Raw genomic sequence first — 18,061 nt, forward strand, 5'->3', positions numbered from 1 at the left:
TGCTTGTTTTATTGTACAATTTATATCAACTATGTAACGGTCAGTTATCAAATAAGGACACAAAACACAGAAAATGTACTAAATTAGTAATATAAAATAATACCAATACATGTAAAGGATAAAGTACACCATAAAACACATACATAAGCTGCGGCGTTTTACAAACAGATGGGGGGGGATAACTCTCCTATTTATAGTGTAAATAATTCCATTGAAATAGAATCTTGTTCACATGGAAACAATTCATTAACATTCAGATTATTAGGGTGTGTAGACGTCAAAGTATTTCCTTTATAAAAAATTAAAATGCACATGTACCTGGTATTTTCTTACACTGTTACAGTATACAAAGTCGCCCCTATGATGCAGTGAGGATAATTACATACGACTCATTACGAGATTGTTTAAATTATATATCAATGCATACAATCTAAAATTAGATGCTAGATCCGATCGCGTACTCGCATACGTTATGTATGCGAGTACGCGAGCGGATCTAACATATAATTTTAATTGGATTGCAATGCATAAAAAGTATTATGATAATTTTAAGAAAAGCATTGGATTATTCCAGGTAAATCTTACTGACCCTTGTAACCTTACCTGTCGTCAAATATGTTTTATGTATTGCGGGGTGGTACTACACAGACCTTTAGACTCCTGCCTAATCCTAGTCTTTGTTGCTATAAAATGATGCACCCCCCCCCCCCCTAAAATGTTTGTAATAATAATAAAATAATGATACTATATTTATATAGCACCCTTTGCATACACTATGTACGCTCAAAGGTGCTTTACAATGCATATACACCTTACTACAGAATGTTATACACATAATACAAAGAAAATAAATAAAACATTAAGAATAATAATAAGTAATTGACCACGTAAATTTGTGATTGCTACACATGTAGAAAGTGTGTATATGGGGAATGAGAAATCACATTTTCATTGTTTCAGTGGAATAATTCCTTATCAGAAATAACATGTATAAAGGTTTTGACTAAAATATTTTAATAAAAATATATTTCAATAAAAGGATCAATAGCTGATATCAATACCTTTCATACATATCCATTATGATTATCAATAAGATATTATTAGGTAAGGAATTTATACGAAGTTTTTGCAAGGAATGCTCCCCTCTAAGGATAGAGTATAAAATATAAATACAATTGAAAACAGTACAGATTCAAGTTTGTTCAAATCATTGCGCCTGGGGTAGGTTGGGGCCACAATAGGGGATCAATTGCATCTGGAAAATGCTAGTCACACCGTTTAAGGAATGCGAGTAGCAAATCCCGGACGCAGTTTACCCAAGATTGAGCGGGGTATAGATGTGTAGGTGTTATGTGCTCGGCTAAAATCAAGGGTGAAATTATTTGAAATTGAAAGAAATATTTAAGAGGTTTACATTAATGTATTAACCGCATTTCTGAAGGATATTTGGTGTCTGCAGTCTATCAAAACTCAACATCTAATACAAGTAAATCTATATTTGCTTCATTTGCATACCATTTCACTTCAACATTTTATAGATCAATCGAACTTCTTAGATGCAAATTACTATATTCAAGCACTCCAAATAGACCTCAGATTTAAAAACGCATACAAAATCTTGATGGTGAGTTTTCATTTGTTCGAAAAGTATCCTCTTTCGCTTTCATTCAATGGACAGATATATCTATCTCTCTTGAACTTCAAAACCACTGCATTTACATGTATATAAGTGTCATTTAAATATTTTCTCCCAAATAATGTGCTATATAATCATAGCGTACTTAACACTTTCACACTGTGTTAGTGTATCTACTTGTTGGAATGTCATTTGATGCATTTATAATGTCTGAAAACCACACATTAAATTGTTCCTTCATAAATGATACATGTAGTATCAACGCTCTTTCTAACAAACTGAGTATCTTGTAAAGTGTTTCGTCTGTTTCCATTTTCAAAAGATGCCGCATTACAATTCCTGTGTGTTTCCTCGGAAACAATATAAAATGCTGAAAATGCTAGCGGCCTACAAGGGAGGTAAACGCACTAATCTGAATTTAAAACGTGTCGCAATCAATTGTTTTGCAAAAGACAGTAGAATACTACGACAAGTATTGGAGATTCTAAAAGTTTTAAACGTTTTATGTCGTACTAAATTATAGGACAATAGTATGGACGTTTATTTGTAATTATTTGTAGAAAACCAGAAGAAAAAAAAACCCAAAAAAACAGGAAGTATTTGCGGATAAAACTTCGATATTTTGCATTTTCTTCTTTAACATAACACAATGAATCTACATCCATGTCTGCGTTCATATTCAATCAGAAAAATAACTCGTTCATTATCAAAAGTGTTTAATTCTAAAAATGTGAGTTTCTTTAAGTTTGAAAATTCAGGCATTGTCTGTATGAGTGGAGTGGGATGGAGGTTTATTTTGGTGAGGAATGTGTTGATGACTAAACAACCCAGTTATCATAACCTGTACACGGATTCGTGTATTTTATATTTTTCGGATGTCTCGCCATCAAACATGTTACTATATATGTTTGGAATTGTAAAATATTTATCAGACTGCATTTAAAGATTTACACAGAAATGTTGTACCATTAACACTTTATCATCACAATCTATCCCGAGAAACTTAAATTGATGTACGGGACAAATTTAATTATTTCATTCGCATTTAATTAATTCAAAACGAAATCAAACTACTTTTGACAAGCTCAACATTACTCGCGCTTCTCCGTGTGGAATATATTGCATACCAAGAGTTGTCTAACTTTACCTTCTCGTATGGAGCCCATGGTTGTAATTGAAACATGTGTAATGTAAACTTGTATGTTGAAAATATTATGGAGTATGTGACACAGTGTTCACGACAAATGGGTGTTTGTCAGTATGTTTATTAGTTATCTAAAATTAAAAACAAATCGACGGTATCATTGGGTCTTTAATGGACATTTTGTTTGCATTTTGAATGAAGATATGCACGCTGAAAATGCTATATCATTTCAACTCAATCTTCCTCATATTGTTAAGGATTTACTACAACAGTACATAGAGCACACATTTAAAGAGACACTACAACTCAATTCGGGCAAAACTCATGAAATGACAACTTTTCCATTCCAGAGTTTTCTCAAATTTTGTTGCATAATTGATTGTATGAACTTTACGAAAATGACAATTATCCTAAGTTGAAAATTCTCTTTTTAACGCAAGATTTATACTTTATGATGAAAAATTAACAACAAACAAACAAAAACAATGAGTCTCCTCCTTTCGGTCTTCAGACGTACATGTATGCGCTTAGTCGGTAAACAGTGCAGCATGTCGTACAGTGAGAAAAAGTGTAGTGGATATATCCAGCATTTTGACAGATTCTGTGAGAAAAGAGGTATAAATAGAATGAGATAAAACTCATACGTGAACCAAAATTTACGTTGGGATCCGTATAACTGTTGGAAAACCTAGATCAACGAGGAACGCACGTAGAACTCAGTGGCGGATCCAGGATTTCCGAAATGGAGCATTTGGAAGTCAAGTATCAGCCAAGAAGATCTGTAGTTTTAAACACAATATGTGACTGCTTTAAAAGTAAAAGCTATTTTCATCTGAACACGTAATGTATTAATTCAAAAACATAGTTAATAGGAACATCCAACATGGATGGGTTTCTGTTAAAATAATGATTTATAATTACTTAATTATAAAAAGTAAGGCATATCATACTTGAAAGACGAGTGTGAACCCCTAAGGGGTATTTAAATATTTTTTTCTACACAATGCCATTGCTGTCATTCAAAATCAGGTAATGTAAATGTGCATTTAAAAGTCTGAGTCAGTAAGAAGAATCCTTTGAATTCCGGATGATCTTAAAAGTGCAGTTGAGAGCAAATTCATGCATTCAAATTGTTTAAAATTGTCAATATCGAGATGATTTTTATCAATATGGAAAATGAGCTGTAGCGACCCTTTAAAGGCTTCCTTTTTCAAAATACAATAATATCGCATATCCACGCTTGTCTTGAATATGCGCATTTATCTCCGTAACTGTATCCTCATCAGTTTTTACTAAAAGGGAAAGGGGGGGGGGGGTCTTATTTATTCCGGGAAATTTAATTCTGCAATAGTCTAATATATATTGACACGTACACGTCACGTCCTTTCTGGAACATTCTTCCAAACGGCGTGGTCATCAATTTGGTGCAGCATCAATTCTATCCATATCACTTTAAAATATGCACAAGACCAAATCAAAAAGGGGGGCACCCAGATCCACGACGTCGGACCAGTCTCAGCATGCTCAGGCAGTACAGACAGGGCGTAATCGCAGGACACGGAGGAGCAATGCTGACCCCAGCGTAGCACATGGCGGAGTCCAGCCACAGATACCTGTCGTCCAGACACAGATACCTGTCGTCCAGCCTCAGATACCTGTCCTCCAGCCCAAAGACCACTTTCAACCCCCACAGCGGGTGCAGCCTGGGGTAGAATTAACGCCGAGTACAGGTAATGATATTTTGCACAATGAATTTAACCAGGGCCCACAACCGTTACCTACAATGATCAATTCAAACCTGGCCCCATTGGCATATCATGTTGATAACCACACTAAGCATAAAATAGTCAACGGTGAATTTGTTAATTTAGCCACTTTGCTTGTACGTGACAGCAGTAATTCTCAGATAGCATCTATTCTCTCAGTCAACAAATTTGGCCAGATTATTGCACATCCTAAGCAATCAAACAAAATCACTACTGTTGAACGCTGGACAGATGCGTTCCTCATATTTACTAGCATATATATTGCTGCTCATCCAGAAAAAACACAGCAATTATTAAAGTACGTCCACGACGTTAGACTGGGGACAGAAAATTCACAGGGTTGGCCTAATTATGACGAGCAGTTTCGCTTGCGTATGGCAACCAATCTGTCTATGGACTGGGGCAGGGTTGATGCAGAGCTTTGGCTCATTTACATGACCCCTTCAAACACCCCATCCCCCCAGCCACCATCAAATCAGTATCTCAAGTGCTTTGATTATAATTACAAGGGGTCGTGCCACAAGATTCAGTGTAGATATCTACACCGTTGCCTTAAGTGTGGCGACAACCATCCGTCAAGTGATTGTGCTAAAACCCAGGCTAAGGCGGGCAAACCAGGGGGACCAAGCAACAATCAGCCCTTTCGGGCCAATAGCAACCAGTCACAATCCTTTATCCCAAGCCAAACCAGACAGCAGTCTGGATATATGGGCCCTGGCAAATTCGCTAATAAATACTAGCATAGTTGTTAGTTATCTCCACACATACCCAGACACTACATCAGCTATTTCATTAAAAAATGGTCTAATTCGGGGGTTTAGATTGCAGTATTCGGGTCCTCGACTGCCAATGTTTTGTAGTAATCTTGTATCAGCCACTGAGCACACAGAGGTGTTGCAAGAAAAAAATCCATAAAGAGGTGCTTGAAGGGCGAATGGCTGGTCCTTTTGACCACCCCCCCCCCCCCCATTGCATAATTTACACGTTTCCCCAATAGGTGTCGTTCCAAAGGCAGATGGCGGTTGGCGCATGATCACACATCTTTCTTACCCACCGTCAAATAGTATAAACCACCATATCGACCCGGTTCACACATCTGTTAAGTATACCTCATTCGATACTGTAGTCCAAACCATTAGTCTTCTGGGCAAGGGGACGTTCATTGCAAAAGTTGATATCAAAAGTGCGTTCAGGTTAATTCGGGTTCATCCAGCTGATTTCGAACTCTTGGGCTTGCATATGAATGGCAGTTTTTATATTGATAAGTGTTTACCTTTTGGTTGCGCTATTTCATGCAAAATTTTTGAAATGTTCTCATCATTTTTAGAGTGGTTGGTCATAGCTAAATCAGGGATTGAAACGGTTCACCATTACTTGGATGATTTTATTTTTGCAGGCAGTGCGCATACAAGCCATTGTCATGTCCTTATGCATACATTTCAGTCTATGTGTGTCGAGATGGGAATACCTTTGAACCAGGATAAATCTGTTCAACCCACTACCTGTTTAATATTTCTCGGTCTGGAGATTGATACTATCAAAATGCAAATTAGAATACCCCGAGAAAAGGTTGACGAACTCATGAATCTCCTACTCTTCTGGGTCTCGAAAAATAAAATTAAGTTATCTACCCTTCAGAGCCTGGTGGGCAAGTTAAATTTTTTTGGCAAAGCAATACCCGGTAGCAGGGCATTCAACCATAGATTTTACAACGCCACGATTGGTCCCACTAAGCCATCGCATCATATCATAATCAATCACTCAATGCGTGAAGACATGAATACATGGATAAGTTTTTTGAGGGGATTCAATGGTGTAATGTATTTCCCAGAGAGGGAGTGGGCCACCCAGAACACTTTACAACTGTTCACGTACAGTGCAGGTGGATCTAGTTTAGGTTGCGGGTGTTATTTTCAGGGTCAGTGGACCTACCTTCAATGACCACATGATTGGACCATTACTTCCATCTTGACAGACATCACATTTTTAGAACTTGTGCCCATTGTGCTAGCCATATCAGTATGGGGCAGTAGGTTGCAAAACAAAAAGATACTATTTCATGTGGACAATATGGCCTTAGTACACATTCTTAACAAACAGTCATCTAAGTCACATCGGGTCATGTCGTTTGTTAGGCCACTTATCCTTCAAACATTGCACTTCAATATTCAGTTCAAAGCCCAGCATATCCCTGGGAAAACAAATAAAATTGCTAATTCTATATCTCGCAAGCAGTGGGACTTGTTCAGGAACCTGGCACCTACAGCCGACCACAACCTTCAGCTAATCCCAGCTTCGTTCCAGAGGTTGCTTTGTCAAGTGAAATAAGCCGCCTTTTACACTCATCCTTGTCAGCAAACACCAACCAAGCATATATGGTGGGTATTCAGGCATTCAACCATTTCCATAGCATTCAGGGACTACCTAACACATGGCCACCACCGGATGCTCACATCAATATATTTATTGCACATTTATCCATACACGGTTACAAGCAATCCACAGCTAAAGCATACATCTCTGCCATTAGTTTTTATTGCAAACTCCACTGGAATGCGGATCCGACTAAACATTTTATAGTGCAGAAATTGTTGCAGGGTATGAAGCGCACAAATTCAATATCGGATGCCCGTTTACCTATCACATTGGGCATTTTGGAACTAATCATAAATAAACTACAGGTGGTATGCTCTAGCACGTATGAGACCCTTCTTTTTAAAGCATCATTCTCACTAGCTTTTAATGCCTTGATTAGGATAGGGGAATTTGCTTTGTCAAAGGGCAATTCTGTGGATCGGGTTTTACATACTGGGGACATTTCCCTGCACACTAACTATTTAACAATTCACATTAGATATTCGAAAACTGACCAATTAGGTAGGGGCACCACATTGACAGTACATAAGATGACCGGAACTACTTGTCCAATACAGGCTATGCACGATTATATGGAGGTTAGGGCACCGAAAGCGGGGCCATTATTTTGTCATTACTCTGGTCAGCCTCTTACTCGTTACCAGTTTACCTCAGTTTTGTCACGCTCGCTTAATTTAGCGGGGTAGACAGTAGGCACTTCAAATCCCATTCGTTTCGCATTGGTGCAGCAACTACACTCGCACAACAAGGCATGTCAGCCGAAGTTATTCAAGCGGCAGGTCGATGGAGATATGTTGCATATATATACTCGCTAATCTCTTAACGTTCATATGCCTTGGGTATTTTACATGCCTAACATTCACCAAGTTTTTCATAGATCCAATTAAAGTGTGGATTGTTGGATCCTCCATTATTAAGAGGGCAGAAGTGGCTGCCAGATCCAGGACAGGGGGACCAAACCTTAACGTTCCAAACACGACCATTTGGTGGCAAGTTTACGGGGGTATGAATTTATACGAGTTGGTGCCGAAACTTAAAATATTACAGCAGGTGCAAGATATTCCTGATCTTATCATTGTTCATTGTGGGGCAAACAACCCAGGCCGTACCAGCCTGTGGTCACTGGTCAGACTTCTTCAGTCTGCTGTACTAGAAATAACCAAACTTTTTCTTAGTGTGAAATTAGTGTGGTCCTCACTGCTACCTAGATTTAGTTGGCGGTATTCTACACAGATACAGGCAATGGAAAACGCCAGAGCAAGAATTAACAGGGAGGGTATTAGGCTAATAGCTTCAAAGGGTGGGGCGTTCATCAAACACACAATTTGAAGCTAAGCCCGTTCACCTGTATCATTCTGATGGTGTGCATCTGTCACAGCTCGGGAATGACTTATTTCTCAATAATCTACAAGGTGCCCTTGAAACCTTCATTGGTGGCAGGGTTAATGCGTTTCCTTAGACCTGTTTCGATTTGCGGCAATCTGGTTAGCGGTGACCATTTGAGTTGGCGTACTGCCGCCGTCACCACGGTTCTTGGCACTCCCTTGGTGGCGGTTGCAGTCCCACAAACGCTCCTGTTTCACGGGCGTGTGTGGCACGTGCAAGTGGCGTTTCGGCGCACCCCAACTCAAATGGAGGAGTGCACCCAATATTCTGCAGCTTCATGCCATGAACTTGAAAATTTGCAGTATTGATTGATGATTGAATTGCTGATTGAATGATTGAATTGTTGTTGACATTGAATTGCCGGACTATTGATTGATTGATTTAATATCTTAATTCTTGTATTATTGATTGATTTATTGTATTTGCATTTGGTGACGTTGTGCACTTGCGTTTACCCAGTGCGCAATTCGCCCATCTGGGACCGTCACATTTGATTGATTAATTAATTGTTGAGGGGGCGGCTCTGTGGTAGCCCCCAACCATCACCGCGGCCAAGAGCGCCAAAACAAATAAATACCGTTCATTATTATAGTGGTTGTACAGTGTTATTTTTGGACAGGAATCGGTGATAATTCGTGACAAGATATAGCGTACATGTAGGGGAACAATCTCGACCCTTTGATAAAATTCACAATATTTGTTTAATGTCGCCTTGTAATTACTAATTAAGATACCATATTAAACAATACCAAGAAATAAGAATATCACATACTTGTAAAAACGCAAAATACGAGACTTTTAAAACTTTATTTCTGTTGACGGAAGTAAAAGCAAAAAATGTAATCCCCCTGTTTCTCTTTGGATGAATAAGATATTTGCTGTTGTTTTAAACCTGATAAATTAAAGGTCCTTTCTAGAACTGAAGAAAATATATAGTATCGTACATATATGTTACGACTACTTCAGATTTCTTTTTGTGTTATGAGTTACCGCCTCTTTATTGAGGGTTGTGGTACGAGGTATGTGTCATTAATATGATATTTTTGCTGGTTCCCTTCCGCTGTTTGGTTTTCCATTCCCAGTATTTCGTCATAATGTGTCTGACCGAACACCCGAGAATTTCGGGAATTTCGGGGATATCTGGAGCGTTGTCCGTTAGTGTCCTCATACATATGTGTGTTAGTTTCCTGAACAGGTTTTGCGACGTCATAATACCCGTGGGTGTCCCCTATTTTTGTGACGTCTAGAGGACTCAGGTCAGTGTACATGTTATCCTCCGGGTGAGACCTTCGTATAATCTCGTATGTGTTCATTTCCTTCTCGTTATACATCGGGTTTATCATCTGAACGTCCGAAGTATGACCTACAAATAACAATTCAAACGTAAAACTGTTGATTCTACATTCTCATGATTTTTTGTACATCTTTACAAACATTATCAATTAATTCTTATAGATTTTTCTTATAATTGTGATGTTTAGATGTTACGTTATGACAGTAAAGATAAACTTTTCGACGAGATACAACAATAACCTTACTTATAGAGTCTTCAATTTCTCAGAAATCCGGTTTGCTATTTTACAAAAGAAAGAAATATCCTAAAAATAGTTTTTCTGATATTGATATCCGTTTTAAACTGCGTCATTTTTACACTGCGTGTTCACTTTGTCTGAAACACTGGCATTGTGTTTTACACCTAACATATCATTTTAAGAATGTCTGCAATAAAAACTACTGGTAGACTCATCAAATAGTAACTTTCAGAAACGTAATGTAGCATGTATCGTATCTATTATTGTTTTCTAATGCAATATTTTTCTGAATCCTGAAAACTAAGGGAATATTACGTTGATGAACAAGTGAATATAACAAACAGTGAATGAACAAGTGAATATAACAAACAGTGAGTGAACCAGTGAATATAACAAACAGTGAATGAACAAGTGAATATAACAAACAGTGAATGAACAAGTGAATATAACGAACAGTGAATGAACAAGCGAATGTAACAAACAGTGAATGAACAAATGAATATAACAAACAGTGAGTGAACCAGTGAATATAACAAACAGTGAATGAACAAGTGAATATAACGAACAGTGAATGAACAAGTGGATATAACAAACAGTTAATGAACAAAATAACAAACAGTGAATGAACAAGTGAATATAACAAACAGTGAATGAACAAGTGAATATAACAAACAGTGAATAATGAACAAGTGAATATAACAAACAGTGAATGAACAAGTGAATATAACGAACAGTGAATAAACAAGTGAATGTAACAAACAGTGAATGAACAAGTGAATATAACGAACAGTGAATAATGAACAAGTGAATATAACGAACAGTGAATGAACAAGTGAATATAACAAACAGTGAATGAACAAGTGAATATAACAAACAGTGAATGAACAAGTGAATATAACGAACAGTGAATGAACAAGTGAATATAACAAACAGTGAATGAACAAGTGAATATAACGAAGAGTGAATAATGAACAAGTGAATATAACGAACAGTGAATGAACAAGTGAATATAACAAACAGTGAATGAACAAGTGAATATAACGATCAGTGAATGAACAAGTGAATATAACAAACAGTGAATGAACAAGTGAATATAACGAACAGTGAATAATGAACAAGTGAATATAACGAACAGTGAATAAAGAACAAGTGAATATAACAAACAGTGAATGAACAAGTGAATTTAACAAACAGTGAATAATGAACAAGTGAATATAACGAACAGTGAATAATGAACAACTGAATATAACAAACAGTGAATGAACAAGTGAATATAACAAACAGTGAATGAACAAGTGAATATAACAAACAGTGAATGAACAAGTGAATATAACGAACAGTGAATGAACAAGTGAATATAACAAACAGTGAATGAACAAGTGAATATAACAAACAGTGAATAATGAACAAGTGAATATAACGAACAGTGAATAATGAACAACTGAATATAACAAACAGTGAATGAACAAGTGAATATAACAAACAGTGAATGAACAAGTGAATATAACAAACAGTGAATGAACAAGTGAATATAACGAACAGTGAATGAACAAGTGAATATAACAAACAGTGAATGAACAAGTGAATATAACAAACAGTGAATAATGAACAAGTGAATATAACGAACAGTGAATGAACAAGTGAATATAACAAACAGTTAATATGAACAAGTGAATATAACAAACAGTGAATGAACAAGTGAATATAACAAACAGTGAATAATGAACAAGTGAATATAACGAACAGTGAATGAACAAGTGAATATAACAAACAGTTAATATGAACAAGTGAATATAAGAAACAGTGAATGAACAAGTGAATATAACAAACAGTGAATGAACAAGTGAATATAACAAACAGTGAATGAACAAGTGAATATAACAAACAGTTAATATGAACAAGTGAATATAACAAACAGTGAATGAACAAGTGAATATATCAAACAGTGAATGAACAAGTGAATATAACATTGAATGAACTAGTGAATGTAACAAACAGTGAATGAACAAGTGAAGATAACGAACAGTGATATCAAAATACATCTCATATTGAATGCAAAAGTTAAGAAATGATTTTCATTCTTGAAAATACGTGGAGCATGAACTGCGTAGTTTTACCCATCATGCTTCATGAAATTTAATTTTCGTTTTCAGATTGTACTTTTATCTCCGTTAGAAAACCCAAATTCAAAATAGACTTACTATATTTATAAAGATTCATATTCCCATTGTCCACTGCATCGCGTTCATGAAGTAATGACTATAATTGCGATGAGTTGATATATAGAAGGGAAAAAACACATCAGAAATGTAAATATAAGATGACAGCTTATACAGATGGCTTCCTATTTTTCTAAGTATACCATATGGTTTGTAGAATTTCTTTCTCCACACAAACACTCCGATTAGCGCCACTGCTACAACGGACAGGATCCCCAACGTGATTGGTACCGCAACGCTATTACCCTGTCCAGTAGAGGCGCCCCGAGAGAGTTCCACCAGCTGGGAGTTAGCTGTAGTAAGGAAGCGGAAATATACAATTCAAGCATGCTGACATTTACAGTCTAATTCACTTACATTGAAGTCGCTTATATTGAACTGCCTATGGCATGTGTATTGAAGCTGAAATAAACCCCAGTAACATTCTATATGGAAGTCAACATTGGAGATATAAGGAGCCATTAAGATTAGTCCCCTGGATTTCAATATATGCGGAGTAGGCTGCTTATCGCATTTTGTCTTTTATATGAAAAGGTGAAAACAAAAAATCACGATCAATCTCATAACTCCTATAAATAATACAAAATAGAGAGTTGGGCAAACACGGACCTCTGGACATACCAGAGGTGGGATCAGGTGAGTAGGAGGAGTAAGAATTCCCTGTCGACCGGTCACACCCGCTATAAGTCCTATATTTTGATCAGGTAAACGTTTAAATATACGTACACATGTAAGTATTATCAACAATTGTCTTTATAGTTGTTGTTTATAGGATATAGCATCACACACGGATTGAAAACTTTTGCAAATGAGTCGCCTGAAGTACAATTAAGGATTACAATTTGTAACGATGAAGTCTGACCACCACCCCCCCCCCTCCCCATTATACTGCTTTCACTAATATCGGCAATCAACAATTTCCATGAAAATGTATTGATTCTAGCGAATAACACACAAGAATAATAAAAGCATCATAGAAATTAAAGAAATATACAGGACCACGTTTTACAACATACCTTATGACTGAGAACAAAATCTTCTCCTGCAATATATTTCACTCTGTGTTCTTATCAAATTGTGACTTTGATGTGAATAAGAAAAATTCTAATATGTAGTTTTATTTAAAATTGATTAATTAAGTTGGTGAGTTTCTAGAACTATGTCACATTTTTAGTCTTGTTGGCTGGTTTGTTTTTTTTTTTTTTTTTTTTTTTTTTTTTTTTTTTTTTTGTTAAAAGGGCCCTGAATAGTAAGACAATCTATTTCAAAGATTACTTTTATACAAGAGAAGAGCATTAAAGAATAGGTTAAAAAAAAAAGGGAAAGAAGGACAGAAGAATAAAAACACTCTCTGCATTACTACATATCCATGAAAAAAGTACAATTGGTGGTAATAAAAATTATTTCAAGACAAAGATAGAAAAATAATCTCACAAGATGAAAGTGTTGCTGCCGTTGTTATGCTTGGTGTTGGAGTAGTCGGTCCTGCAATAGATAATCATACAAAGTTTGTTTGCTTTATAAACTATGACTAATCTGATTACTATGACTAAACTGATCAAACTATGAGTAATGATTAAACAGATTAATCCATGTCTAAACTGATCAACCTAAGACTAAACTGACAAATTATTAAGACATTACAAGACATTACCATTATATTATATCGCGTATCGTGCATTGACCCATCACAATACCTAGATAAGTCATGAGGGCACTCCCATCGCAGCCAGAAGGTCACATGTTCGATTTTCAAATGCAGCGTTAAATCATTTCAACATTTTAATACTGGTAATGACTATTACGACAAGGGGCCAATGTTAGGAGTGAAAGTCACCGTCTGTTTCAGATATGACCTTCAAAACGGAGAATTTGTGTCACATTAAGTGTTGATATGTTAAATAACTCCCACTGTTACGGCCCAATACACAAAGCAAAAGTGAAAATATGTAGTGCTTCTCCTAGAGCTTTCAATGTCTCCACGTAAGGGAGTCATCTTCAAACCACGATGTAAGTTCCATGTAAAGATGAACAAGTGAAGTTAACAAGTAGTAATAAATCTCATAATTCCTATTAAAGATACAAAATTACGAGTTGGGCAAATGCGGAACCCTTGGATATACCAGATCTGATATGAGCTATCCAGGAGGAGTAAGCACCCTCTGTTAACCGATCACTTCCGCCGTGAACTTTATGTCTTGATCTTGCATTAATTATGAGAACATTTCGACCCTCGAATTTTTTAACCTTGAGGTTTATAAAGGGACACAAACTTCAATTCATTTGAATGTGTGTCATTGCTTTGCCGCAACCACTACTGTGTCAGTGATATCTGGTGTTACGAGCTGTGAAACAATACTTAATATATTTTCTTATGATTATTCTATGAGCAAGGAGAATAAAGATTCACCGCCGTGTTATGACTTAGGTGATTCTGATGAAGTAGGCGTGTAATGACGTACGTGATGTTGATGAAGTAGGCGTGTAATGACGTACGTGATGTTGATGAAGTAGGCGTGTAATGACGTACGTAATTTTGATGAAGTAGACGTGTAATGACTTAGGTGATTCTGATGAAGTAGGCGTGTAATGACTTGGGTGATTCTGATGAAGTAGGCGTGTAATGACGTAGGTGATTCTGATGAAGTAGGCGTGTAATGACTTAAGTGATTCTGATGGAGTAGGCGTGTAATGACTTAGGTGATTCTGATGAAGTAGGCGTGTAATGACGTAGGTGATTTTGATGGAGTAGCCGTGTAACGACTTAGGTGATTCTGATGAAGTAGGCGTGTAATGACTTAGGTGATTCTGATGAGGTAGGCGTGTAGTGGCTAAGGTGATTCTGATGAAGTAGGCGTGTAATGACTTAAGTGATTCTGATGGAGTATGCGTGTAATGACTTGGGTGATTCTGATGAAGTAGGCGTGTAATGACGTAGATGATTCTGATGAAGTAGGCGTGTAATGACTTAAGTGATTCTGATGAAGTAGGCGTGTAATGAAATAGGTGATTCTGATGAAGTAGGCGTGTAATGACGTAGGTGATTCTGATGAAGTAGGCGTGTAATGACTTAGGTGATTCTGATGAAGTAGGCGTGTAATGACGTACGTGATTTTGATGAAGTAGACGTGTAATGACTTAAGTGATTCTGATGGAGTATGATAACCGCTTTGTAATATGACTTCAGATGAAGTAGCACTTTGTATGGTAAATGAATTGCATAGGATACTCAGCCTCAACAAAAGGGATAATAGGGTAAACATGATATTGATGTTTTGCGATTTCTGAAGAGAGAACATCTTCTAAAAGATTTGTGAGTGAAATAATGAATAGGACATTGAAAACAAACCTTGAAAAACCCATACACCAGAAGCTCCAAATCCCGTCGTAATGCCAATTTCTACATTAGACAATGCTGCATTGAGTCGATAGGTCAGCAATGGATCCTTTATACCGTTGTCTGTTTTCCCCACTCTTATCCGTCTGGTCGTCCAATCGATCCAAAATGTTTGGAACTCCCCACAGTCTAAAATGCGTCCTTTGTGTTCAGTCCTACATGATCCCTGAATTTCAGTCCGAAAACAAGATTTGGAGTTACTCCATCCACCCAGAACGATTTCTAGCGGTTTCCTTCCCGAGGATTTTAACGCTACGTGAGCGTCATTGCAGGCTTGGACCTGGAAGCTAAGGTAGGTGGTGTTGGGAGTCGGAACACCGTCCCCCGTTAAATAGCGATAACTGTATCTGTCTGGTGTAGATATTCTGACTTCAGACGTTCTATAGCCCCTGTCTGTTGAAATATATTATACCTCCTTTGTATATATGTAGTGAAGAGATTTCAAAATATGAAATTGATATTGCAGTTTCTTCACATATTTTAATGAATTAATGATGATTGTTGAAGTATCATATAATTTTAAACATATTTCGAGTATTTTTATTTATTTATTTATTTTGCTCTTTCTTTGAATGACTTATTATTTTTATAATGAGTAACTTAACAACTACATGTAGCAATATCGATATACAAAGGAAATCTTAAAATAATCTTATCGTTCCAATTATATGCAATCTGAAATTTATATACTGTAGCGTAGCGTTGATAATTCTAAACTTGTACTTACATAGCACAAATAGTATAAGTATCGGGAATATATTTTTCCTACGAAAATCAATCATATCTCTAACTGGTTGTCTCGAAAGTTCGAAAATATTGAGAAATAAACATTCCGACTTGTTGACATTGTTCGACTGGTTTTGTGCAATGATTACGACAAGGTCCGGCTTCGTCATCCGTAACTCTCATCACTTAAGAGTCAGTTCGACTGACAACGTCCGGGATTAGATGAATAATATCACTACTCTTATACTCTTAATATATCAAAGTATCACTAATTCAAATAAATATTTCGTGATAGAAAATATACATATTTATTACAAAAACGTCTGTGTATTGTCTGTCTTCAATCCGGCATAAATCTTTTCTTGAGATTCCTTACACCAGCCGCAGGAAAACAATACACTAAAGGGATTATCAGCCTTATCTGGTAGATAGCACATTTCAGGGTTAAACACGGATATAACGTAGATAGCGGAAGTCCAATTTTAATCGTCGTACTCGGTTTGAATTCATGCGAAACAAAGACAATCGTTTTAATCACTGGGGAGGTCTTTACGAAATGCATCGTTTCAATAATATTCTCTGTGTTCACTAACCTAAAAGATGCATGTCTCCAATCGTGCTGTTTAGCTCTAATTGAATGATAGAACAATCCCATAAATCGATCCCAGTTCAGACCTACAATATCAGATGTTGTGCTTTGTTTATTCCACACAACGGGTAAATATCAAACTTTAATCTATGTCCGGTATATCAGATGTTATGCTTTGTTTATTCCACACAACGGGTAAATATCAAACTTTAATCTATGTCCGGTATATCAGATGTTATGCTTTGTTTATCCCACGTACACAACGGGTAAATATCAAACTTTAATCTATGTCCGGTATATCAGATGTTATGCTTTGTTTATTCCACGTACACAACGGGTAAATATCAAACTTTAATCTATGTCCCGTATATCAGATGTTATGCTTTGTTTATCCCACGTACACAACGGGTAAATATCAAACTTTAATTTATGTCCGGTATACCAGATGTTATGCTTTGTTTATTCCACACAACGGGTAAATATCAAACTTTAATCTATGTCCGGTATATCAGATGTTATGCTTTGTTTATTCCACACAACGGGTAAATATCAAACTTTAATCTATGTCCGGTATATCAGATGTTATGCTTTGTTTATCCCACGTACACAACGGGTAAATATCAAACTTTAATTTATGTCCGGTATACCAGATGTTATGCTTTGTTTATTCCACACAACGGGTAAATATCAAACTTTAATCTATGTCCGGTATATCAGATGTTATGCTTTGTTTATCCCACGTACACAACGGGTAAATATCAAACTTTAATCTATGTCCGGTATATCAGATGTTATGCTTTGTTTATTCCACACAACGGGTAAATATCAAACTTTAATCTATGTCCGGTATATCAGATGTTATGCTTTGTTTATTCCACACAACGGGTAAATATCAAACTTTAATCTATGTCCGGTATATCAGATGTTATGCTTTGTTTATCCCACGTACACAACGGGTAAATATCAAACTTTAATCTATGTCCGGTATATCAGATGTTATGCTTTGTTTATCCCACGTACACAACGGGTAAATATCAAACTTTAATCTATGTCCGGTATATCAGATGTTATGCTTTGTTTATCCCACGTACACAACGGGTAAATATCAAACTTTAATCTATGTCCGGTATATCAGATGTTATGCTTTGTTTATTCCACACAACGGGTAAATATCAAACTTTAATCTATGTCCGGTATATTAGATGTTATGCTTTGTTTATCCCACGTACACAACGGGTAAATATCAAACTTTAATCTATGTCCGGTATATCAGATGTTATGCTTTGTTTA

The 18,061-nt window shown here is 36.5% G+C and overlaps 2 protein-coding genes across 2 annotated transcripts; one reads left to right on the forward strand and one right to left on the reverse strand.

The window, feature by feature from the left end:
- Nucleotides 1-4,103: 4,103 nt before the first annotated feature.
- LOC125674485 (uncharacterized) lies at nt 4,104-7,931 on the forward strand. The gene is made up of 4 exons (XM_056161081.1): nt 4,104-4,510; nt 6,779-6,896; nt 7,401-7,500; nt 7,800-7,931. The coding sequence occupies exons 1-4, from the start codon at nt 4,240-4,242 to the stop codon at nt 7,929-7,931; spliced, it is 621 nt and encodes a 206-aa protein (XP_056017056.1). The 5' UTR covers nt 4,104-4,239.
- Nucleotides 7,932-9,096: 1,165 nt separating this feature from the next.
- On the reverse strand, nt 9,097-16,375 carry LOC125672739 (uncharacterized). The gene is made up of 5 exons (XM_048908959.2): nt 16,184-16,375; nt 15,409-15,849; nt 13,494-13,544; nt 12,203-12,352; nt 9,097-9,671 (listed from the first exon to the last, which is right to left on the reverse strand). Exons 1-5 carry the CDS (start codon nt 16,350-16,352, stop codon nt 9,295-9,297), a joined length of 1,188 nt encoding a protein of 395 aa, XP_048764916.2. The 5' UTR covers nt 16,353-16,375; the 3' UTR covers nt 9,097-9,294.
- Between the last annotated feature and the right edge of the window lie 1,686 nt (nt 16,376-18,061).

Source organism: Ostrea edulis, chromosome 3 (genome assembly GCF_947568905.1).
Source record: "Ostrea edulis chromosome 3, xbOstEdul1.1, whole genome shotgun sequence".
NCBI classification, from domain to species: Eukaryota; Metazoa; Mollusca; class Bivalvia; order Ostreida; family Ostreidae; genus Ostrea; species Ostrea edulis.